This window comes from Thamnophis sirtalis, unplaced genomic scaffold, assembly GCF_051295495.1.
Source record: "Thamnophis sirtalis isolate CommonGarterSnake01/CBP01778 unplaced genomic scaffold, rThaSir2_p1.2 scaffold_1, whole genome shotgun sequence".
Lineage (NCBI taxonomy): Eukaryota > Metazoa > Chordata > Lepidosauria > Squamata > Natricidae > Thamnophis > Thamnophis sirtalis.
Window position 1 is genome coordinate 41,085,953 of NW_028261381.1, and position 26,787 is coordinate 41,112,739.

A 26,787-nucleotide genomic window follows, 5' to 3' on the forward strand; every position below is an offset into this window, starting at 1 on the left:
CAGTGGAATTCAATTCAAAAATCCAGTTGATCAGATTTCGTAATACCAGACTTTAAGGCCAGATGATCATCTGTATTGGACTCAGTACAACAGAGAAGATTCCACTCAAACCCTTCCAATGAAATTTATTCCCTTCTAAGAATGTACCAATAGATCAAAGAACCCAGTAGTGCATCAAGAAAACAGTACTTAAGTCATCTGAAGAAGAAAATTGAAGAAAGCCTTCATGCTGCCATGAGCATGCAAGGGCTCACCTCCCCCCCCCTTTAAAGCAAAAACAAAAATAAAATTGAAAATATACATATCTCTGAGCCTCTTTTATGGTAAAACAAATGTTGTTCCCTGTTTTCCACTCCTAGAAATTCTTTTCCAGCCTGCATAAAAAGAAGAAATATCTGTCACTTTATGTTAAAGAGCAATAATTTATATGTTTCCATGGGCAAGATCCAACTCAGCATCTTTTCCTTTGGAATGATCATTGGATAATAATAATTGAATGCTAATACATCTCACTTCTCTGCAGGTTATATACCTTTGTCCCCCCCCCCTTCAATTACATTCTTATGATCAGTCAATTAGTATGAAATCCTGAAGAATAGGAAACAATACAATATATGAATATAAGCAAATGTGTATTATAAACCAAACTCAGTATTACATTTTTAATTTTAGCTCCTAATCCTTGTGCTGCTAATAGTGGCAGAGGTCCTTGCTCCCATATGTGCCTGATAAATCATAACAGGAGTGCTGCTTGTGCCTGCCCTCATCTAATGAAACTGGCTGAAGATAAAAAGGCATGTTTTGGTAAGTTTTGTACAGTTTATTTTCCTAACAACTGCTTAAAAGATGGGATACAGAGCCTCTGAGGTGCCATTTACTGATAATCTTGATGGCAAACTCTTGCTTCATGTTAATGAATGGATTGCTTTTTTGTATTTAGCATGTGAAGATTTATTATCTTGGGGTTTCCCCCCCTTTTCACTATGAATATAAATAGTGTGATTCACATGTTATCTTTTCAAAACAGGGAAAATTCTAAATTGGAAAATATCAGACAATGATGATGCAAATAAACTATATAATGAAAAATGTCTTATTAGTTTAATCTCTACTTTCTTCTTTTGAACTCAGTATCATTCTGGGAGTCTTATAATGCAGAAGGTACTAAAATATGTAAAACTATAATAAAGGCAGAGATGTGAATTAAACCTCACATACTTGGTGCTTGGGGAGAAAAATAAAAGAAAATTGTATAATGCTTCATTATCAAGTTATACTAGGGCAACATGATATGTTAACAAATATGTTGTGTTCTTTGAGATATAAACAATTGGATAAAAGCAGTATTGATCTTTCATATAAAATTTCCAACTTCAGAACGGACAACTTTCCATAAAATCTTTTCCACTCATCTTGGAGACAGAAGCTCATTATACACATGCTTTTATATTTGTTTTTGTAGCAGAACACTAACCTTACCTTCACTGTTGTTGATTCTTTTCAGCAAAAAAATTACTCTTACATTTTTTCCCATTTTCTATATAGTTCTTTATATGTCTATGGAGATCCTCAGTCATCCAGGTCATGGTTGTCCCAAAGCACTTTTTTGAAGATGTTTCATTTCTCATCCATTCTTCAGAGCTGAAGAAGCTTCTTGTATGAGAAGCAAAAGAACTTCAAAGAAAAACCAGAAAGTCCAGTTGCCTCTTGAAAAAGCCCCTTTGGGTTTCTCTCTTATACTTTAGCTTGTTTCTCTTTTTAAAAAAACCCCACCATATATTTTATTACTATAAGTACTGATAAAGTAAAGCAATTCCATACAATTCAGAGTACATTAAGTTATACATAACTAAATATTGTAAAAAAACATGAAACCCACAAACTAAGTCAGCTGAGTGACCTTGGAGCAGTCAATTGTCTTATCACATATTCAGTCATTTCTGAAAAATGCTAACAATAAAATTTCAGGAGGCTTTTGTCATGAGTCCAAAATAACCTGAAAGCACAATTTTTCAAGCATGCATGCGACATATAATTCTACTTTTAAGTTTCTATACTTTAGCTAAGAAATAAGTATTACATCCATTTGTAATTTACTCATATTCTTGTACTTCGTGCACAAACTTATACTTTGTTTGAGAAAAAGTGTACAAAGCAGATTTTCCACACATGAGACCAGGAATTAGAGGGAATATTGCAGTGAAGTGATAAGTGATTGTAGGAGATGAGGAGATAGTTTTCATGATAATTTGGTGGTAGCTCAGAAGAAAACATAATGACTCTTTACTTATTAATTATATCTGGTTCCTATTTGATTTTAATTTGTTGATTAAGAAATGTATAAACACATGTGATTTTCTAAGTCAACATGCAGCCTGCAGGAATCCAATTTAGTGGCCTCCATTTTTATTTGGGTTTGATGTCATTGGTATAAAGAATAAAGGCCTAATTAAAAAAAAGGAAAACCAAAAACTTTCTTTTCAAAAAAGCACCACATCAAATTGACTCCTCAAGGCAGCTTTTCTCCATCCTTTTAGAGCAAGGCCATGGATTTTGTAGGGCTGTGGAACTATATTTGGAAGATTCCATTGCATCCAGTACAAGGAGCAGCTAACAGAAGTAATAGGATTATTTCAGATATTACTTTCATATGAGAAATGTATGTATCAGTGGTCGGTTTCAGGCGGTACGCCCCAGTATGGGAGTACCGGAGCCTGCCCGGAGCACTGGGTACTGTTCCGGTATGGTGGTCTGGAGGGCCCACCTGCCCACTCGAACTCCTTACCTGTCTTTAAACTCTTCGGCGCTTCCGCACACGGCACATACAGCACCTGTGCGACGCTCCGCCAAGCAGCTGGAGCGTTGAGGAGGCTCACAGAGGCGTTGTTGGATGGTAAGATGAATATGCATGGTGCGCATGTGTGCACATTGCTGTGTGCACGTATGTGCAGCATACGTTCATGTGGAGGATGCCAAGAATGGGAACCGGAACCCACCACTGGTATGTATGTATGTATGTATGTATGTATGTATGTATGTATCAGGGGTGGGTTTCAACCGGTTCGCGGCGGTCCCTGCGAACCGGTTGGTCGCCGAACCCGGAAGTAAGTAACTTCCGGGAATGGCGAAGGCCCCCCCTGCGCCCGCGCGCGCCCGTGCCCGCTCCTTACCCGGTTTTGATGAATTCTGCGCTTCCACGCATGCGCAGGATGCATACAGCGACTGTGCGATCCTCCAGGAGCAGCTGGAGCATCGCACAGACGCTAGTACGCATGCGTGCACCGCACGCATGCGCGAGGACGCCGCACACATGCGCGAGGATGCCACCGGCCTCGTTCCAACCGAACCGGTTGGAACAGGGCGAGAAACCCACCCCTGGTATGTATGTATGTATGTATTAGAGTAGGAAATGTTCTAGGTTTTTTTTTTACATCCTTTCAATATAAAGGTGAGAAGATTGGCTTCTTTTTTGAAGAAGGAAGAAAATTCTCTCCATCACATATACACAAGGAGATCATAGGGTGAGAGCCAGGTAAAGAGCTCCAATGAAGATAGACAATAGCAACAAAAACTATAAGCTACTACTACCCCTATAAACAAGGTGAAATTAGGGACTGAAGAACCAGAGGGCAGTTTAGGAAATGACACTTGGGACCTACTACAAAACTCAGCATTTCACTACATTGTTGAATAACTCTCTTTTGATTTGTTAATTTCTCTAAAAAAAACTTTTGGGGCATAGTGGAATGCAGAATTAATTGTAGAGATAAAAAACCTCAGTTGTATCAATCAAGATCAGCTTTCACATCTCTGAACCACATTTTGTTTCAGTCGGTATTAGATTTTAAATTTATTTATTTAATACCAAAAAATATGTGAATTTTATTCATAGTAGAATATCTAATATTTTTGCTCTATTTTACAGAAAGTTTTGTTCACACATAATAATACGAAATGTTATGCATTTGTATATTGTATTTTTAATACAGGTAGTCCTTGACTTATGATCACAACTGAACCCAAATTTTCTGATGTTAAGTGAGTTTTACCCCATTTTACGTCTTTTCTTGCCATAGTTGTTAAGTGAATCACTGCAGTTGTTAAGTTAGTCACATGGTTTTTAAGTGACTCTTGCTTTCATTGACTTTGGTTGTTAGAAGGTCACAAAAGGTGATCACAATCTCCAGGACACTGCAACCCCTTATAAAATATAAACCAATTGTCAAGTGTCTGAATTTTGATCATGTGACTCTGGGGATGCTGCAAAGGTTGTAAGTATGAAAAACGACCACTTTTTTCAGTGCCATTACAATTTCAAATGGTCACTAAGTGAATGGCCGTAAGTTGAGGACTATCTGTATATATATATATGTATGTATGTATGTATGTATGTATGTATGTATGTATGTATGTATATGTGTATGTATGTGTATGTATGTATATATGTATATATGTGTATATATATATATATATATATATGTATGTATGTATGTATGTATGTATATATATATATATATATATATATATATATATATATATATATATATATATATATATATATATATATATATATATATATATATATATATATATATATATATATATATATATATATATATATATATATATATATATATATATATATATATATTGTTATACACAAAATTGCCTTTCATTGCTCTGTATCTAAGAAAATCACATCTTTCTTTTTTATAGAAATGAAAAAGTTCCTTCTTTATGCAAGGCATTCAGAAATAAGAGGTGTTGCCATAGAGAATCCATACTTCAATTATATAACAGCATTTACAGTTCCTGATATTGATGATGTAACAGTTGTAGATTTTGATGCAGTGGAAGAGCGTTTATACTGGACTGATGTGAAAACACAAACTATAAAACGGGCCTTTATTAATGGGACTGGATTAGAAACTGTCATATCAAGAGGTAAAGTGTGTACTTTATAAAGCACTATTGTGTATATTTAAGAAACAAAGCATAAATTAGCTTTCCTCCCTAATTAACATATTAATATATCAACCGGCCACATGCTATTGAATTAAGCTGGCCATTGTTAATTACACAAAAAGATTATCGTAGTTATGTATTACATATTTAAACTTTCTACATCCTGGATTAAAATTATTTGGCTTGAAAGTAGCATTTTTGTCATCCCCCCCCCCCACCTGTACCTACAGTCATTGACTGTAATAAATAGATTTCATTTGTTTTTATTTTTCTATTTGTTTCTCTCTCAAAAATCCCAAGTTATGCTTTGATGGCCAAGAAATAAAGGTGTTCGTTACATACAGTTTTTCGACAATCATACTTTGTTTAAATTTGATGACTTCATTTTCTAAATCTAAGGTGCCTTTCAAAAGGCTTTAATTTTTAAGCAATTCATTTCAAATTTGATCATCTTGTTTTATAATGCCATCATGAAGTACCCGAAAGAAAATAGTAACTATATATGGTTGTATCCAAATCTATCCATCTGATGTAATAGTATGTGGCAATGACTTTGGGAGATGGGGGCGGAGGCTGCATAATGAATTATCACAAGGAGAGTACCCCAGTACATTGCAGGCAGAAAAAAAAAACAACCTCAGAAAGGATTCTATATAGTTTATTAGGCTGTAAAAAGAGATGGTGTGGGGGTTTGTACTTTCAGATTTACATAAAGTAGAATTAGCTCATCTGGCCCTGTTTCTTGTCTGGTCTATCAGGGACTTCTGATACCTACAAAGGGAAGAGAAACTGCTGATTAAACACACCCCAATGGCCCTTTATCTACTAAGACTTTGAGCCATAAAACCTGATCTGGTTTAGCATTTAGCATTTGTACCACACAATCTTGCAGGAGGATTACAAAAGTGTACTAGTATTCAGTATAACATTTTTATCTTTGTTCTCCAGAATCTGATGTACAAAATGATGTTGTCTGCATGTAGAATATAGTCATCAAGATTATTAATCATTGATTTGTTTTTTTAAAAAAGACTACTAGTGCTATTTAAGATGACAGCTATCTCCATCTCTTTAGTTCTGCTAAGTACAATTGAAGTATTATCTCTTTTCATCAAACATGAATCTCTTCTGACAAGCTTTGTTAAATGTCCTCTTTTAGACTGGTGTTATGACCTCTTCATTTGAAATGAACTTTTCTCATTCTTAAATTATTTTTCTTATTTAACTTTAAATTGCAGATTTTAATTTAATATTTCCTCCTCCTCCCACCCATGTTTTGAATGAAGATGAATAAAGCACCGAATAAACAAGTAGTTGTGTAATTTAAATCCATTAAAATTAAAGTTTGCACTTGTTCCATGAAGTAGGAAATCTAGTCATATATTTCTTTTAAAAGTCATGATCCATAGATTACAGTTATTACAGATATATTACTACAGTTGTTAGAGTTAGGGAGAGTGCATTATCTATTAAATATATATGTCTGTTTCAAGGACTTTTCCAGATTATATCTGCATGTATGCATTTCTCCACCAGGAGGCCTGAAACTATGTGGTCAGTGCAGGCATATCCATACAGATGGAATCTAAGAAAGGCCTTAAAGTGGTCACACTAAATCTTGGTGCTATTTGCATGCTTTGGACAACCCAATATACACAATCTTCATTTTGCTCTTCATGTTTTAATGTATATATTTGTTCAGTCCTATATATTTTAGTATAAAAGGTAATTTGAATTAAATAAAATTTAAGTATGGCAGATCTCAAGTTACTTGAGGTTCACACAGCGTATAAAATATTTTCAGTAAAACTAACTAGTAGGACAATTTGGGTAAATAGTTTTTTTTTGTTTTATATTTTATAGATATTCAAAGCATTCGTGGACTGGCTGTGGATTGGTTATCACGTAATTTATACTGGATTAGTTCAGAATTTGATGAAACACAAATTAATGTAGCCCATTTAGATGGCTCCTTAAAAACTTCAATTATACATGGAATTGATAAACCACAATCTCTTGCAGTTTATCCAGCTAAAGGGTAAAGTTTTATTCCTATTAGTACAGCTTTGAGATAGTAAACAATGTGCATTTTTTGAGATATAAATTTGTGTTTGCTTGTCAAGTTTAATACTATTTGTATAACCAATTTCATTGTATTTAAGTATAATGACAATAAAGATTATACTTATTTTATAATCCTTTGTTAACCACCCACTTGGCAATTGGGCAGCTATATAAATAGAAGAAATATAAATACATCAAAGGAGAATTTAGTAAATTCTATTTTCCTATAAGGCGAAATATCCATGGAGTACTAGTATGGAGACTCCATTTTCAAAAAAAAGATATATATGTGTGTCAGGAGAGAAAATAAATAATAAATTAGACCTCTGTGTATCTAATGTTTGTATGGATAGTTATTTTATTTTTAGGAACTTTGCCTCTGTATGTATGGGACAAGTTGTAATTTTTTTCATGATCAATATTACAAATATATTTTATTAGATGATTTAAAATATTTTTGATATTCTAATATTAATCACAGTCTGGAAGATGTAGTGATACTGTTTGTACCCCTTTAAAGAAAAACACAGATTAAAACATTGTATAATGTGACCTACACTTACTGTCTTTGGGATAAGAAAGTGCATTATTTTTGATACAGCATAACATTTAAAAGTAACAAGATTTATGTATTATAATTTTTAAAAATGTAATTGAAATAATATATTCCAATTTCCAATTAGGAAACCTGAAGTTGTTAAATACATTTTTAAGTTAAAGCTTCATATTGATAATTTTAATGCATTATTTTGTACATGAATGGATCTTATTATTTCGTTATTTAGTTTTATAAAGGATGTAGTGCAGATATGGTGATTATTCCCAATTCATGCCAACTCATGATTCTTTTTCTGACTAGTTTTAGAAATCAGATTCAATAAGAATTCTACACAATCTCTGATTGAGGAATGGTTTCAGGATGGTAGATGAGAATCAATTTAAAGCTATATCATATTATGTTTGCCTAATAGTTTGGGGAAGTAGATAAAAGTTCACCAGCTCTAAAGCTCCATATTTTCCCCATATATCACCCATCCACATAACTTCCTGTCTGGTGCTAGAGTCATAAATTTATTTTGATAATGATAAAGGGAAAAATAAGTTTGTATCGCTTACCACAACTTACAAAAAGTGGCTATTGTTTCAGAATGGAGTGTCTTCCTTTCTATAATAATATATGATTACTGTGTTAATATGTTTAATGCAACAGTAATTTATATTTATTTTCATTAAGGAAGCTTTATTGGATTGATGGGAACACAATTAACATGGCAAATATGGATGGCAGCAACAGTAAAATACTACTACAGAATCAAAAAGACCCAGTTGGTAAATACAGCTATAACCTCTTTCATGTCAAGTTGTTTTGCTCAACTCAAGAAATTATATCTACATGTGCACAAAGTAAACAGACATGACAATAGCAAATACTTCGGCTACAATAGCAAGTACTATAATGCTGGAATTTTCATGACTCAATTCATTCATTGTGCTACATCAAAATCTGATTTGTTCATTTTAGCAAACAAGCCATAGCTTAATAAAACTTGTGAACCAGTCAATTCAAGTTTGTGTTTCTTTAGGAATGTACAAATTATGCAGACATTTGTAGAGGAAGTGTCAAGGCAAGGGTGTTTTTGGTTTGGTTTGGCTTGGCTTAGTTTATGATTATCATAGAGCAGAAGAATTTTAAAAAGAAAATAATAAAATAGATACATTAAAAAAGGTTGATGTATTGAAAATAATATACCAAACACATATAAAATTATATACATATTGGTATACCATATTTGTCAGTATACTACCAAAGCAAACAGATCATTTAATTATGATACGTTAAGACTGGTTTGTTTTTCATCCAAAACTGAGACAATATACTATCAGTATTGTTTGCTCTTTGGCTTTATTGACTTGGAAATTTTTATTTCTTTTTGAACCTGTGCTGCTTATGTGGGTATTATTATGGCCTGTGTTTTATCTTCAATTTTGTCTTTTTAATAGATGATGGTTTCTCTGTGTGTGTGTGTTTCTGTATGTTTGAGGTTATGAGGCTTTTTCTTGATATGTTTGTAAGAGGTGCAATTTGTGTGATAGATGTCTTTGTGAGGTGGGTTTGGGAAAATAGTTATGGAGTTTCATGCAGGTGTATATTTTTCTACATTTTTTTCTCTTTATTAATATAAGTAATTTGGTAGTAGTTTCGGGTTACCTTACAGTTTGGATTTGGAGAACACAATCCTCAAATTTGTGAATTTTGCATATGGAAGAATTAACCATGGCAAGAAGGCTATTACTTAAAAGAATGGTGTTTTTCAAGAAAAAAGAAAACAGGAAAATAGTTAACTTCAAGGAAGAAACATTTTAAGCTGGTTTTGCCTGGCATCTATGTAGATTAGTATAAAGCTTCTGTCAAGAACATAAACAAACTGGAAATAAATCAGTATGTTATGGAGATAACATTGATAAACCATATTCTTCAAACCACAGTTTCAACTTGTAAAATGTTGCCAAAATATAAGATGGGTTCATATATATAAAACCAACTAATCAGGCAAAAAACTCTGCCTTTTTATTACTTGCATATGCCATACAATTAAGTGTCCCTCATTGATGGACTGGAAAGGAAAGTTGACAAACCCCTGTACATTTCATACACTAACACAGTACTCTTGCTGTTGTTTCAACAGATTCTAAAAAATAACAAATATGTTTAGGACATATATTATATAATTTAGATTTATTATTTCAGTCTTCTCTTTACATTTCTCCCTTCCATTTCTTATTTCTTTTCTTTCTGTTCATAATGTCTGGCTACTAATGATTAAGTCTTTTTTTCTATTTTTTTTTTTTTAGAAATTTAGCTTATCTTCATTTCTAATTTCATTTTAGTTGTTAGTTTGCAAAATCATTTGGCTACATAAAATTATGGAATATTGAATTATGAATAGCAAGCAGTATAATTTGTAGACCAATTCTGTAAAAAAACAGCATTATGTGTTGAGGCAGAAACACTTCTATAATTGATCTCAAAAGCCTTATTCCAAATTAAAGGTAGATTTGTGACAGGTCTATAGGCCCCAGGCATGAATAATGTTTTAAGGATCATAGACCACAGTTCATCCTCTTAACATTCCAAAAGATTGGGGATGACCATCTTATTCTGTAGCAATATCTTTAGTACCCTGTTTTCCCCAAAATAAGATCTTCCCGGATAATAAACCCAATCAGGCTTTTGAGCTCCTGCGCTAAAATAAGCCCTCCCAAAAAATAAGCCCTCCCCCAAAATATTGCAACACAGCAGCAGCCATGATGGGATCACGCTCACCGCCTCCTGCACCTCAAAAGTAATAAGACCTCCCCAAAAATAAGGCCAAATGCTTATATGACTTCCAGTTCTCACCTCTTTTTTTTTTTGGCTAGGATAAAGGAAAAGAAAAAAAAATCTCATCAAAATTGGCTACAGTGGTTACAGATATTAGTTGTAGTTTCACGGTTGAGGAGCTACAATTGCAGAAGAGGCAGACAATATAGTTTGGGAACTACTCACTTCTGCTACACACAAACCATTTCCATTATGTACATGGTTTCATAATGTGCCCTTATGACATTTTGCATATATGTTAAGTCATAATTTGTTGACTAAACAATAGTTGACTGAGTTCACAGATTTCAGTAATGAATAATTATGGTTTGTAACCAACAGTAATTGGGTTAAAACACATTATGAAATAAGTCAAATTAAGCCTTAGCATAATTCATTCAATCAGCCATAAAGCTTTGCTGTAAATTATGAGAACATTTGTTAAAATATCTTGAGTTGGCTGATCAAAAGTCACTTGGGTGACTTTTAAAAATAATTTGCTTATTCAAAAAATGAGTACTGCAAAATAGTATTCATTTCAGTAATCTGAAGTCTCCCCTGAATAGTTTTACCATAATTTACTGTATTGTTCTTTGTATTGATAAAGAAAATATTTAGCAACTAATGTACAGTTTGTTTGCATTTTGCCTATTGCCTTTTAAAATCCATTTACCTGAAATATAATTACATTACAATCTTGTCAAAGTAACTGATTGGCATTTATTAATATGTACTGCTTTTCAATGAAAAATGGTAATCTTCAAACAGTTTGGCTCAACAAATTTTGCTTCTTTAAAATAAAAAAAGGAAAAAAGAGACAAGAACAGTATTTTAAGCTTATCTATTGTTAAACATTGCTCATTTGGCTGTATTCTTCGTTACCAGAGGTATTAAGAACATCAAACAAAATATGGGATTGGATTAATTAGTAAGCAATGCATTTAGAATTCAATCCCCTCATAAAAACGTTACATTTCCATTCACAGTTGTCAATCCTTTCTAAAGTTTTTTGTGTTGCTTAGATAGTTTCATTTGTGCACATTGGTTTATTAAAGTAGACAGTGGAGTAAATAAATAAATATTATCTATGTGGTTTTTAAATTGTGGTTATAAAATATATGTCCAATGTTCTTTACTGATTAGAAACTTGCAAGAAGATAGGTAATCCTACTGGACCCACCTAGTATCAAAATCTGTGCTTGCATAAAACCGTTGTAAAATTAAGATAAAAAAGCAATAGATGATACTGTGAAGTTTTGCTGATCTCATCACAGTATTAGATCAGTGCTGACAAATTATAGTTTTATGTAATGTAGAATTATGCCCTGCTCAGTAAATTTCTAATCCCCATTCCTGCAGTACTCCAATAAACTACTAAACTATAGTGCCAACAATTATTATTACACTGTCATATAAGTTTGCTGCAAAACAGAATTCAATTATCATAACACAAGATGTCATCTTAGAATTTTCTTTTATTTATTATAATTCTACATTAACTTTGAACCTTTTTAAGGCAAGTGTATAGCTTCAGAATATATAACAAGAACTATACAAGTTTCTTTAATTATTAATTAAAAATAAAATAAAAGATGTAATTCTGATTTTTATTTTCATAATTTCCCTAATTACTATATAGAACATCAATGGAGAGTTGAGCTATCAGTGGCTGATAGGACTGTGTAATCATTTAAAAATGGTGATAGAAACAAATGGGAGCTTTTACATGGCAATTTTTGAAGAGGCCTACAAGGCTTGAAAAAGATATGGATGTTTTAACCTAAGAGCCGTTATATATATTTACTGGTAATGGGGGCAGAAATGTTGTTACTTATTTTCATGCAATAGCTAGGCAATTTGTAGTAAAGGTAACAACTGATTGAATAGAAGGTAAACAAGATAAAAAAAACAATAAACCTGTTTTCTCCCTTTTGATGTTGAATGAGCAATTTCCAAAGTTTTCTTTCAGAGCTGCTAACCTACTTTTTACTACAAGATATTGTGCTGAAAATAAAACAAATATAAAAACTGGGGTACAATTTTTAAAAATAATTTAGAATCCATAAATACATTTTGCTGTTGTATAAGTAAATATGAAAATGTAAAAAATAAGAGTTCATACATTGACTTTTCTGCAAATATGATTCCTGTATCTGAAAATGTGTTTCAGGTCTGTGCATTGATTATTTAGAGAATAAACTTTATTGGATCAGTTCAGGCAATGGAACTATAAACAGATGCAACTTGGATGGTGACAATTTTGAAGTAATAGATTCAATGAAAGAAGAGCTAACGAAAGCTACAGCCTTAACCATAATGGGTAAGTGAACATATAAGTTAACATGGTTCACATCCAATAATTAACCCTCCTGATGCACATTAATTATCAAAAATGTATCACACTTTTCCATTAAAGTATGTATTACTATATTTTCTTAATATGAATTTTGAAGCCAGAATTTCTACTCAGTCAGGTAGGACAAAGAAAGTTTGAAGATTGCATGATTTGGAGATTACATGATTCAGTTAGGGATGTACTTTTTCTATTGCACAATGGAAATATGTGTATCAATACATATGCATGTACATATACAGTACTTCTACAGTATCTATTGCTGTCTTTATTGCTCTATAACTTTAAATTTTTTTTTTGCAAATAAAAGGGTTGATATTCATTTTTAGATAATTAACAGATCTAGAGTTATGGATCATCTATTATTCATAGTTAAATATTAATAGTATAATCACTTGTTATTTTATGTAAAATTGATATGAAAAACCAAAAGGAACAAGTTAAAAAAAGCATAATTAAAAAAGAAGAATGTAATAGCATAGCATAATTCTTTAAATGATTTCAAAGTAGTATCTCTGTAGTAATTATGGTTGATAGATGGTACTGGAAGGATAGAAGATATTCTTGCTGAAGATGGAAAAAGACTAGGAAATCCTTTAGCAATGATTAAATAGTAGGTTACCTTATATCTAACTATATGCATTTACTTTTTGCATTAGAAGCAATTTAAAAAGAATATCTTAAATGAATACCTTTAATGCAGTAGTCCTTGACTTATGATCACAACTGGGACCAGAATTTATGTTATTAAGCAAGGCAGTTAAGTGAGTCATACCAAATTTCTTTACCTTTTTGCCATGGTTGTTAAGTGAATCACTGCTCTTGTTAAGTGAATCACATGATCATTAATTGATTCATCTTCCCCCATTGAATTTGTTTCTCAGAAGCTGGCTGGGAAGGTAGGATCTTCACAAATGATAATCCCATGACCCCGGATTGCTGCAACCATCCTAAAACATGCTGGCTGTCAAGTGCTCAAATTTTGATCCACATGACCTTTGCAATGTTGTGATAATTATGGACACAAAGACCAGTTTTAAGATAGCTTTTTTTCAGTACCATTGTAACTTCAAACAGTTGCTAAATGAATGATTGTAAATCAAGGAACTACCTCAACCAATTTTGCTTGTTATTGTACCCTGCTTTCATGTTAATTGGATTAATGTGAAATAAAATCATTTTTTATGGTCAAGTAACTGGCTAAAAATAGAAAGCAGAGAACATGGTTACTTAAATAGATCTAATCCTGGGGAAACAAGAAATTAGTTGTTCCAGTTTATGTAGTGATTCTAATAAACTTATAATTATATATCAACTAACTGGCCAGGTTTTACAGCTGATACAAATTATTTTGAATGATATAAACCAAATCAGACACTAGATACTGTCGGCATTCTTTTTATTCAAACATATTAACCACATACAATTTTACACATGACACTAATTCCATGAACTGGAATTGACCCTAGCTAAACAGGAGAGATATCTTAAATTTATAGTGAATAATTCACTGAAAACTGCCCAATATACAGTAGTTTTGAGAAAAGCAGATTCAGTGATAAAGATTGCTAGGAAATGGATCAAAAGAAATTATTATAGTATAATGATATAATTTTAAAAATCTTAAAATTGATATTTCAGAGCATGAAACAATACATAACATCTTGTCCAAATTCATTAGGGTATTGAAATGGTTTACCTGCGAGGAAAGGTACAACATTCAAGACTTTCTGATTTACAAGTACAAGATGCAATATATATCATTATATTTAATATGGAAAAATAGATTTGGAGATAGTTAAGAAAGCTGATTTGCAGGAGTTTCAGAACATCTATTAGTTCTTAAGGTTTATGTGAATGTAAGTAAAGTTTACAGAGAAGCTGATTAGGTTTGCTGTAACACCGAATTATTTGAGGGGTGGGGGAAGCTGTTAAATAAAAGTGAAGTATATTCATAGCCTCAAGTTACTTATAAATATAACAAAGGCAAAAATCTAATAAATAAATAATAATAAAATCAAAAACAATTTATCTCAAGCAAAGAAATATATATTAACATTAGAAATAGTTCAGTGTAAGTGTAGTTGATGCAAATTGCAGGGAAAATTCTAACTATATGCATGCTGAATTAACTTGGTAATGATGTCATTGAAAGTATCTGGTGGTCATAGTGGGTAGTTTGAATTAAAGTGTTCTACACTGTGAAGTTACTTTAGGTGCTGGTGATCATTAGGATAAGTTTAAAAAACAAAGCTGTCAGTATTCTGATATATTTATAACAAATATTTGATATGAGCATACTGGAATACAATCATTGCTTACCAAAAATAATGCTGAAGAACTGCAAAATATATAGAAAAAGAAACTCATGATGGACCTAGAACAATTCCTTTATGGGTAAAAATATGTGATTTAAAAAAATACTAAGAAAAATATGTTTAAATAATACAGAACAAATAGATATTATTTTTATACAAATATATGGATTTAGAAGCTCTTTATATACAGCCTTTGGGTTCAGAGGCTCCATAATGCTAAAAACCAGGAAGCAACAGTGATACTGTCTTTGATGTCCTTGTGTCATCTGATTGGCTGGATGTGAGAACAAAAGGAGTTTTGGTCTGATACAATATTCATCTAATAGTATATAATATGCTTATGCCAATATAAGCCATAGTTCATTTAAGTACAGTATAATGAGATGTAGTAATCTTCATTGTATGTAATCACATACTTATGTATGGCTTTTACTGCGGACATAAATCCAAACAACTATATTATATTATATTATTTTATCTCATACCAACTTGATCAACTATTAAGGATTGTAATTAAATACCCTCACAAACCTGGGAATAATTGTATCAATTATAATTCTCAAATCTTCCAAAAATTGTGGTAGAATGGAAATAGCAGTCCTGCATGTAGCATTGGTATACCATTGCATATCATGGGAGATTATGTTATTGGTGATTCATCTTGCCATTTTTTGCCCTGATGTCTATGCATAGTAAGGTATTAGTAGCAGTGTAGCCTGTCCTTTAATGCTCCTCTGAATTTGTGATTACCGGTATTTCCTTCAAAATATTGACCAAGATAAGCTGTAATAGACAATAAATCCAATAAATTTATATTAAAAAACATCACTGGAACAATATTGAGATTTCTGGTTGAAAATCAATTTGCTAATGCCTTGCCTTTTATGATCTCAGAGTTGCTATTGAAATAATGTTATGTGATACACATGGATTGCTATTCTCTCTTGCATTTTTTTTTTAAACTGGCATTGTTGTCTGTTCCTCCTCTGGACAGCAACAATTATATTTCGAAAGACATATTATTGTAAAACATTGTGTTATTTTACATTTGTGATGTTATATGGTATGTTATAGGTGGAAATTTTAATTACAAAGCAAAACTCTTACGAAAGCATTAACTGCCACTTGGTCTTATTCCACCAGCTTTATGAATTATTTGGCAATTGTCAGTTTCCAGACCCAATTTAAGATGCTGGTATTATTCTATATATGAGCTAGTTTGAAATAGTAGTTAAAGGGATCAGGCTAAAAACTGGGAGTTCTAATCCCACTTTTGGCATGAAACTGTCTGGGTGACTTTGGGTCAATATCTCTGATTCAGCCATAGGAAGAAGGAAATGGCAAAGCACTTCTGAAAAACTTACCAAGAAAACTGTAGGGTTACTTCAGGCAGTCAGCCATTACTTCAACACTAACATAAATGCAAAAACAAATAAAAATAAAAGGGAAAACAAAATATCACCCTATAAAGCATTTAATGGCTTGGGTCACTGTTCCAGAACAAATCACTCTGTACCTTCTATTTTGGACATACGTTGTTCCACATATGGGGCTCATTGACTCAACAGCTAAAGACGTTGAACATGTCAGTTGGAAAGCTGACAGCCTGAGTTTAAGACTTGCCAGTTCCTGCCCACCTAGAAGTTCAAAAGCATGCAAATGCAAGTAGATAAACAGGTACCATTTCAGAAGGCAGATAACAATGTTCGGGGACCTTCGTATATAGTCATGCTCACCACATGATCATGGAAAATTCCTTCAGACAATGCTAGCTCCCTCAGCTAAGAAATAGAGTTGAGCACTGCCTCTTAGAGTTAGGCACAATTGGACACAGAAAGCCTTTACCTTTATCTTTTGTTCCATATGCCTTCCCATGAAGACTTGGAGTAACCAGCTATCAGAGAGTAGCCCCCTACTTCCATCCATAAAGTGACATATTTAGCATAGGTTTCACTCTTTTAAACAAAATGCTTTATGCTCTTTTTAATCAATGTGTATGTATTTATTTATGGTCAAGCAGATGCCATATAAACATTATAGGTAATTAAAAGAATAATTAGCAGGAAGTCACAGGAAAATATATTTCATAAACTATAAATACTTTTTTAGGCTTTTTTACCGCAAAAAAGTTAGTGTGACAATTTTTTTTTAACTGTTTATTTTAGTAACATATTTTAATCACTCTTTCATTGTGTAGCTAAGTTATTAGAATTTTATTGGATAATTTTAATTGCCTATTATCTTGTAAAATTGGTTCTGATAAGCCAAATTCAGAGTTCGGGCATGGGCAAGGCCAGACAGTGACGTATCCGGCCTGCGGACTGGGAGTTTGACATCCCTCTACTAGCTTAAATTAACAAAGCAGAAGATTCTTTTAACATTTGAGTAACCATAAACCTTTTAACCATAAAATGAAATTGAGATACTATGTCCTAACTTTATCAGTAGTTTCTGCATAGAATTGTATAATAGTATACAATTTTTTATCTGCTACTCAGAATATTTTTGATTCTTTAATAAGCCTAAATAACATATTTCAATATTGTTCACCAAAATTTTACAGAATCCTAGAATTTGTCTACTCCAAAATTTGAATAATACTGGTATAGTTGTCAATATAACCACATTCTAACTTGTATTTAAAACAGTTTTCATTCAGTAAATTTGAAAATTGTACACATTATTGAAGCAGTCAGTTTTACTGTTAGCTCAGCAAGTACCATATCTGTACTCAGTAGAAATTTGAGGGTTATAAAAGCAGAAATGTGTGTATGAAAGAGACCTAACAGTACTATATCCTCATTTATATGTTCGTATTATGAGTGTAAGAAGAATCAGATATACTATTTTGAATGGCTGTGCTATAATAGAACTTCATAGGGATTGACTTTTTCTTCTAAAATAGAACCAGGGTCTTGAATGGAATAAGGAATTATTTGGACAGAGCAGAATGGTTTTGAAAACCAGAGGCTGAAACTTAAGAGAGACAAATATTTATTGAGTTTGAATACTGGTAGTCTTTATGAATTAGTTTTCCATATTTAGAATTTATGATTATAATCTTATTCAAGAACCTATTTGGCCCAATGGCTAACATTCTGGATTAGGAGTTGGTAAATCTGAGCACTAGATATGCCAGCTGGGTGATTTTGAGCCAATCATGCTTTTTCCGTCCTAGAAAGGTCATAAAAATAACTTCTAAATATGTTTCCTAGAAATTTGCATGGACTTATTCATGCCAGGAATCCAGGCTGACATAAAAATTTGCCTCCCCACAAAAAAAGGGAATAGAAAAGCAGTCCTCAATTAGCAGCCAGATAAATTAACATAATCAACTCACAGCTTCATGCTACATGTGATAACCCTACATTAGAGAAAGCAATTGTGTATGTGGGTCACTAATATGATTACAGGTAGTTCTCAACATGCAACCACACTTGGGACCAAAATTTATATTGCTAACCAAGGCAGTTATTAAGTGAATCATTTCCAATTTTAGGACCTTTCTTCACATAGTTGTTAATCTAAGGTTGGACTAGATGACAAGGTCCCTTCCAACTCTGTTATTCTGTTATATTATTCTGTTAAATCATTGCAGTTATTAACTGAATCACATCATTAAATGAATCTGGCTTTACCCATTGATTTGATTTGTCAGAAGCCAGCTGGAAGATGGCAAATGGTGATCACATAACCCCAGGACACTGCAATCATTGTAAATATATGCCGATTGCAAAACATTCAAATTTTGATCATATGACCGTGGAAATGCTACAATGGTTAGAAGTGCAAGGGTGGATCATAAGTAACTTTTTTCAGTGCGTTTGTAATTTTGAACATTCATTAAACAAATGTGTATAAAATATGAATTAATATAAGAATTATTTAAAGACAAACATTTGGGAGGGTTACCTCTCATTCAGAACACTCTAGACTTTTAAGAATACTGTGGCCTTTAAGTTTTTTCCGTGGTGTAAAATAATGTCTAGAACAGTGGTAATCAACCTGGTCCCTACCGCCCACTAGTGGGCATTCCAGCTTTCATGGTGAGCGGTAGGGATTTGCTATAACTCTGCTTTATAACTTTATAATTATTCTGTTAAATCATTGCAGTTATTAACTGAATCACATCATTAAATGAATCTGGCTTTACCCATTGATTTGATTTGTCAGAAGCCAGCTGGAAGATGGCAAATGGTGATCACATAACCCCAGGACACTGCAATCATTGTAAATATATGCCGATTGCAAAACATTCAAATTTTGATTATATGACCATGGAAATGCTACAATGGTTAGAAGTGCAAGGGTGGATCATAAGTAACTTTTTTCAGTGCCTTTGTAATTTTGAATATTCATTAAACAAATGTGTGTAAGTTGAAGACTACCTCAATATTTGTACTCAGATAACCTTTAGATAATAATTTTAGCAAGGAACAATATAAATATCATTTCAGTCATTAAAAATATAAAAAAGCAGTTGACGATTGTCAATCCTGATTCATGCATGTGTAGGAGTGGGGATGCAACCCTGGCCACACATATAGAATGCCTCAGGATGCTTTCCGCAATTTTAAAGTCTATATGAAGCTGCTTGAAGAAGTGATCTATTGGTTCTGGGTAGGATACCAGCAGAATGCTGGCAATACTCCTAGATCACAACCTTGGGCCAAACATGAGATACTGAATAATATATTCTAACCTAGGGTATGAAAGCAGACAAAAGCCATAAATAGCTTCACCTGATACACTAAAAGCAGTTGTTTCAGCATCAGTTCTTAGCCCCCTGCCTGGCAAATAAGTAAAAATAAAACTAGGAAGGACAGAAGTGCAGCTCACATATGGAAAAGCACTTATTACAAAGTTTCTATCTTTTTCTCTGATATTCAGAAGACTATACCCCATATAATTTAACAAGACATCCCTCCAGTCAACATTTTGGGCTCCACCAACAGGCATCAGGTTCTGAGGAAATATGAGCTATTTTCTCTTCAAAATGCTTCTCAGAAATGTGATCTGTATCATATATATGCTACTATAGAACAAAGAAAGAATTATATCATGTAGAGCATTTGCTACTCAGGCTTTTGTTGCTCGGTTGCTTACAGCAACATCGTTCTAAGTACTTTGGATCAACTTGAAAGTGATTGATAGGTAGCTGATTGTAATTTTAAAATAGAAATAGGTCACTGGTAAACAATTGGACTTTCAGTACTAATGAAATATAATATTGACATGAATGTTAGATTTTTAATGTATTTATAGTAGAGAAACATTCTAATATTCACTGGTGATAAGCACTTGACACACTTAGATAATGTAATCCCATTCAAAATAATTGAACACCATGGCTGATATACTGAAGATTTAAGCCATCATTTTGATACTAGCTTTCTTCCCAATTTTTCAGGCTTGATTTTTATGCAACTCAAGGTATTTTGACTTATAATAAAAAGGAACTATTTTTGACATATATCCCAGGAAAATGTGTTAATAAAGTGTACAAAAGGTTTATGGTTTTATAAACAATATTCCTGAAGCTGAAACTACTGAATTAATTTACTGTTAATTGTGAGCTAAAATATCAATATATCTAAGGTAAATAAATAATAAATACTTTGGATATCTAAGCACCTATTTTCCTCTTTATATAATGCATGAATGGGGAAAAGAGAAAAAATGTTACATTTCAAAGATAAATTATGCAAGTTAAGTATATATAAAAGTACAAAGTATTAAAAATTGAAAAATCTTAATTCACTTATGAATATATTAAAAGTAAATATTTACTTAAATAATTATTGAATATATCTATTAAACTTTTCTATCACAGTTTTTCTATTTGACATATTATTTTAATTATATTATAATATTTATACATTTAGTCACATTCATTCAATTCTATGTTTAAGATATATTTTCATACGTGAATTATCAATAATGAAAAATAATGGGCAATCAAAAATTATATTTAGCTCCCTGCTTGAACATTTTCCATCTCTGTTTAACAATATTATATTTTTATTGCTGAATAATATGCATAAAAAGCATTTATATGCTTGATTACTTAGTAAAGTTATATATAATAATTATAAAAAATTTACCTATCACAACACAGTGATTAGCTATTTAAAAAGCTGGAGACTACTTAAATACTAAAATAATGTTAGGTACTTTTATACTAGAGGAAGCTATTTTTATTCCTTTTATGCTATGATTTTTTAGCAATAAAGTGTAATATTTTGTAGCTAATAAACTGTTTAGATTTAAATCCATAGTACAAAAAAAGAAAAGGTAAACTCTTAGGCATAAATGCAGGAAACCTAATAATACTCCCAGATACAACTTGGTTACTTACTGATGTTGGAAAAGTTGACTTGTTGATTAAATTATATTCTGATAAATTTCCTAATTCAAAAATTGCTGTTTTTGACCTTAAGGTTACATGAAGCTGATTAAAAAAGGTCAATTTGAATAACTAAACAATTTCTTTACTTAGATGGAAACACTAAAAGGTCAGGTTTCCCAATTTGCTGATTGTAGTGAATTATCTAGCTGTCATTATTATAAATTTTGTTGCTAAGGTTAGATTAATTTTTAAATTGATTTCATTCATTCATTCACTCATTCATTCCTACAAAGAAACTGTCTTTGGGTACAATTCTGCACACAGCTGGATTTTAGTGGATTATAAGAAGTCTGAGTCGGAGAGTTCGGTCATTGTCAATGCAGAACTGAAACAAGATAACAGCATGTGGCTATTTTTCAGAATTCTGTTTTGATTTTTTGAATTTTTTCAATTGTATAGGTGCAGGAGACAGCAAAGAAGGCCAATACTCTAAGGGCTAGTGATGATATTATCCTGTGCTGAATTGTCTTCTAATTCTAATATCTGTTGTGAAAAATGATTCTGTGATCTGAGAACAAAGATAACAGGATTGTCTATTTACATGATTGGAATTAGCAGGAGAGGTAGGTGGTCTAGAGACTATTTACTATTTATACAAACAGCAACTATCTTTAGTAGCACAGTAGGCAGATTACTCTTACCATTATATGTTCCATTGGGATGTGATCAATTGCAGAAGCCATGTTATTCAGAACCATATGGAATTTTCCTTTCCATTTGAAAGTTCATTAGTATGTCTCTTAGCAGTATTAGGTTAACAGTGTTTCGTAAATTCCATTTCCTGATTATATCAGGAACATTGTTTTAATACTTCTAGATTGGGAGATTTATTTATTTGAGAAATTTGTAACTGCACACTGATGAGACAGGGCCATGGCTGATCATTAGTTTCTGGCTCTATATTTTGACTCTTACTTTCCTTTAATTTTCATTCTTTCATTGCTTTCGTTTTCATTTTTGCTAGAAAAATGAATGTATGAGTAATATATAGAACAATATATAGCATTCCTCAGATTGACAGATAGACAAACCATTTCTGGTTGCATGGATTATCACTCTTATTTTTCAAGTGTCAAGTGATGTTAAAAGAGGTGTGTGTGTGTGTGTGTGTGTGTGTGTGTGTGTGTGTGTGTGTGTATATATACACATACATACATACATACATACATACATACATACATACATACATATGATGATTAATTTTGTAAATCACACACACTATATATATATAGTTCGAATGGTTCGAATCCCAGTAAGGATATGGCTAGCGGTTGAGAGCTAAATAGCTTGAAATAGATCTATACTAGTCTCCCTTTATTTATTTATCAGCACAAATACAACATACATACATACATACATACATACATACATACATACATACATACATATATACATACATACATACATACATACATAGTGTGATTTACAAAATTAATCATCTTTAATATTTCAGATATAGACAAAATCAAGAGATAAAACTTGTCATAGTTATTTTGATTTAGTGAACTTATTCTGAATTAGTTTTAAAAAGCAAAAAAATAATATCATTGTATATCTTTTTGCAAGTGTTTTACATCTTTGATTTTCTGAACCCATTTAATATAGCTGATTTGAAAACTTAATTCATAACTAAGGCATGCAGCCCCTAAAATATTTATTTATAATTAAAGAAGCTTCCTCTAAGGATGATTTACTTTCTACTAAATTGCTATTATTACCTTGTTTTATAAACATGTCAATGTAAAATATAGATTATATCTTATCTCTTCCAAAGCCTTTCCATATATCTGGGAAAAAATATTTTCACAGAATCGTTGGATTACAAGATATCACTATTAATTTTTAGAATGGAGAACATTACTTTTGTATTCAGTGTATTAATTTCCTTGTAAAATTTCTTAACGGGAGAGAAAATATATTAGTATTAATAAATAGTACCATATTTTTTGGAGTATGAGATGCTCTGAAGTATAAGACTCACCTAGCTTTTGGGGAGGAAAACAAGGAGCAATAAATCTGCCTCTGATTTCCAGCAATTTGCCTCCTTGCAGCAAACAGAAAACAGTACAGACGATATACACTATTTGTGGTGTTTATTTCAGACTATACTTGTACAGATGCTGTTAAAATTGATGTGGCTTTCTGGAAGTATATGTTATTCCCTGCTAGTTAAAAGAAGATACAATAGCCCTGGGCCTCTTCAGATCAAGCATTTATTTTAAAAAAGCTTCTTCATTTTGTTAAGTTGTCTAGAACAATAATAAAGCAGTCTTTAAAAAAACAAGTCTAATAATGTGAACATTCTATAGGCATTTATAGTTTAGTTCAGTTTCAGATTAGCTTGATTAGAAGAAGAAAAAAATCTTCCTCTGTCTCCCAGAAATTTGCCTCTTTGCAGCAAACAGCAAACAGCCCGTTTCACTTTCAATTTCAGTTTCAGAACTGGCCTCCTAATGATCAGCTATTTCAGGCTGCAGGGAATGCCATAGCTTATTGCCACCTCCGCAAGCCCCATATTCCTGTTTGCTGCAAGAAGGTAAATTGCTGGGAGGTAGAGGCCAAAGGGTGGGGGCTGCTGGGTGGGTGGGGCTACATTTGGTGTATAAGACACACCCAAATGTTCACCCTCTTATACTATACTATGGTAATTTTCTCCTCCCAAAACTCAGATTTCATTGATATTATTTAGAAGTATACTAAATATTAAATACTTACGTATTTTATTTTCAAGGATTTTAAAAATCATGATTACATTATGAAATTGTTGATTTTTCAAGTTTAAAATATGAATTAATATAAGAATTATTTAAAGACAAACATTTGGGAGGGTTACCTCTCATTCAGAACACTCTAGACTTTTGAGAATACTGTGGCCTTTAAGTTTTTTCCGTGGTGTAAAATAATGTCTAGAACAGTGGTAATCAACTTGGTCCCTACCGCCCACTAGTGGGCATTCCAGCTTTCATGGTGAGCGGTAGGGATTTGCTGTAACTCTGTTTTATAAATTTTATTTAAATTGTTTCATGTCCAGTGTTATCTATAGAGTAACTTAAGGAGTTCTAAGTTCCTCTATAGATAACACTAAGCTGAGGGTGGAAGTTTGTTTTTGGTAAGTGCTGCAGCCAGTTGCAGGGTAGAGTGCAACCATTACCTGGCAGTAAATAAATGTAATGTTTTGCAAGCAGTGATGTCACTCACATCTATATCAAGATGCTGAAAACAATATCACTCTGGGAAAAATCATGTATTAAATTTGGACTGATTTTACCTTCTTCTTCTGAGAGTTTCAGCTTTCTTGTCATCTATACTTGAATTGTCAAATTAATTAGCAAAACAGAGCAATGAATTATATGGTGGTTGGAAGGGCAGGGGCAATAGTCAACCAAAGGTTCAATTAACTTTATTTTAGAATAAAAATCATATTTCTTAAAAAATGCTGATCATGGTCAAACTAGCATTCAGGTTTAATTTGAAATAAAACTCGAAACTATCATTGAAAATTGTCATTCAAGTGGAAATTAGTTTTTAGGCATTTTTCATATTTTTTTTGGCTTATCTGTATCTTTTATGAAATTTAAAAAAGAATAGTACTTTTCATTGAGTATAACTAAAGCTTTGTTTTGTTATGTTGATTTTGGATAAACAGCTTGTAAATTGTAAGAGTCATGAATAGTTTATGATGAATCCCAGTACAGATGTTTCAAAAATTCCAAAAATCCAACAAGCATGGTTTGGCATTTTGTTGGGGGAGGGGGAGAGAGGACGACAATCAAGAGCCAAACTAAGATTAGAAATTATAAAGCTTAATGTAAAGTGATTCTACGTAATGAGCAGCAGTAATTATTAAGCAAGCAAAGTCATAACCAAAGATACAAAATAAATGGACAACCCACACCCTAATTTATTTTAACCAATATACACTATATTGCTAAAAGTATTCGCTCACCTATGAATTTACTGTAAGTGACATCCCATTCCTAATCCATAGGGTTCAATATGACGTATTGGGAAGGCTGTCCACAAGGTCTAGGAGTGTGTTTATGGGAATTTTTGACCATTCTTCCAGAAGCGCATTTGTGAGGTCACACACTGATGTTGGACGAGTTTGCGTGGCCACTTCGTGGCTGAGTTGCTGTTGTTCCCAAACACTTCCACGTTGTTATAATACAGCTGACAGTTGACTGTGGAATATTTAGAAGTGAGGAAATTTCACGACTGGATTTGTTGCACAGGTGGCATCCTATCACAGTTCCACGCTGGAATTCACTGAGCTCCTGAGAGTGACCCATTCTTTTACAAATGTTTGTAAAAACAGTCTGCATGCCTAGGTACTTGATTTTATACACCTGTGGCCATGGAAGTGATTGGGACACCTGATTCTGAATATTTGGATGGGTGAGCGAATATTTTTGGCAATATAGTGTAGATGCAATATAAATATTCCAATAAAACTAATTCACAGGCTCAAAACTACTCCAAAGCCCAGAAAAATAGTTGTGTTTTCATATGGAGAAAATCTGTGGTACTAGGAATAGCATTTACCTATTTGTTGGTAAAACCCATGGGTGGAACTATATGTTGCTTGGAATGGAGACATATCATGAGAACAGTGTGCACATTGCTGTAAGCAAATTCAGCTAGAGGTATGAAATAAGTCAAATTGTTTTGCTGGTAAAAATATACCATCTTAAATATTGCTGTGGTAGTTGGTTAACCTTCTCCATTGGAGATCAGATGATAAACAAATGACACATATATTTTATTTTTTAATAGTTGTAAGAGTCCTCCAAACTTTGGAAGTACATCCACTTCTCTGTCTTTTATGACATGATTGACCAATTCTCTATATCTAAAGACATGAAATAAAAAAATTGAGCATTCTTGAGCTGTTGGAAGACCCCCTGAAAAGAATGAAATAGGTCAATTTGGTAAATAAATCCATTACTACCATATGGTAGTAATAACGATCAGTGATGAAATCTAGCAAAATACTATCCCAGGGTCAAGGCTCTGTGTGTGTGTGTGTGTGTGTGTGTGTGTGTGTGTGTGTGTGTCTGTCTGTCTGTCTGTCTGTCTGTCTGTCTGTTTTAGTGGTTGCAACATGCCAAATGGCTTACCAGGAATTGGTTTTGCTCTCCAACAGACATGGCTAAAAGAAACTATACTCCTTTATCTCTCTGCAGGATTTTTCTTAGATTTCTTTTAGAAGTCTATATTGATTTTTAATGATTCTCATGTGTCCTGCTGTCTGTTCTCATGGCACAGCTGTACTCCTTCCTCCCTTAGGAGAAGAGACACAGGTACACATCCCAGTGGT

The 26,787-nt window shown here is 32.6% G+C and overlaps 1 protein-coding gene across 1 annotated transcript in view; it reads left to right on the forward strand.

Annotated features, from left to right (window-relative positions):
- The window catches only part of LRP1B (LDL receptor related protein 1B), a 939,689-nt gene that overhangs the window by 739,774 nt on the left and 173,128 nt on the right, over window positions 1-26,787 (forward strand). The window contains exons 28-32 of the mRNA XM_087710921.1: window positions 673-804; window positions 4,717-4,944; window positions 6,829-7,003; window positions 8,264-8,358; window positions 12,561-12,710. Coding sequence (XP_087567047.1) covers window positions 673-804; window positions 4,717-4,944; window positions 6,829-7,003; window positions 8,264-8,358; window positions 12,561-12,710 — 780 coding nt within the window. The remainder of the gene's footprint in view (window positions 1-672; window positions 805-4,716; window positions 4,945-6,828; window positions 7,004-8,263; window positions 8,359-12,560; window positions 12,711-26,787) is intronic.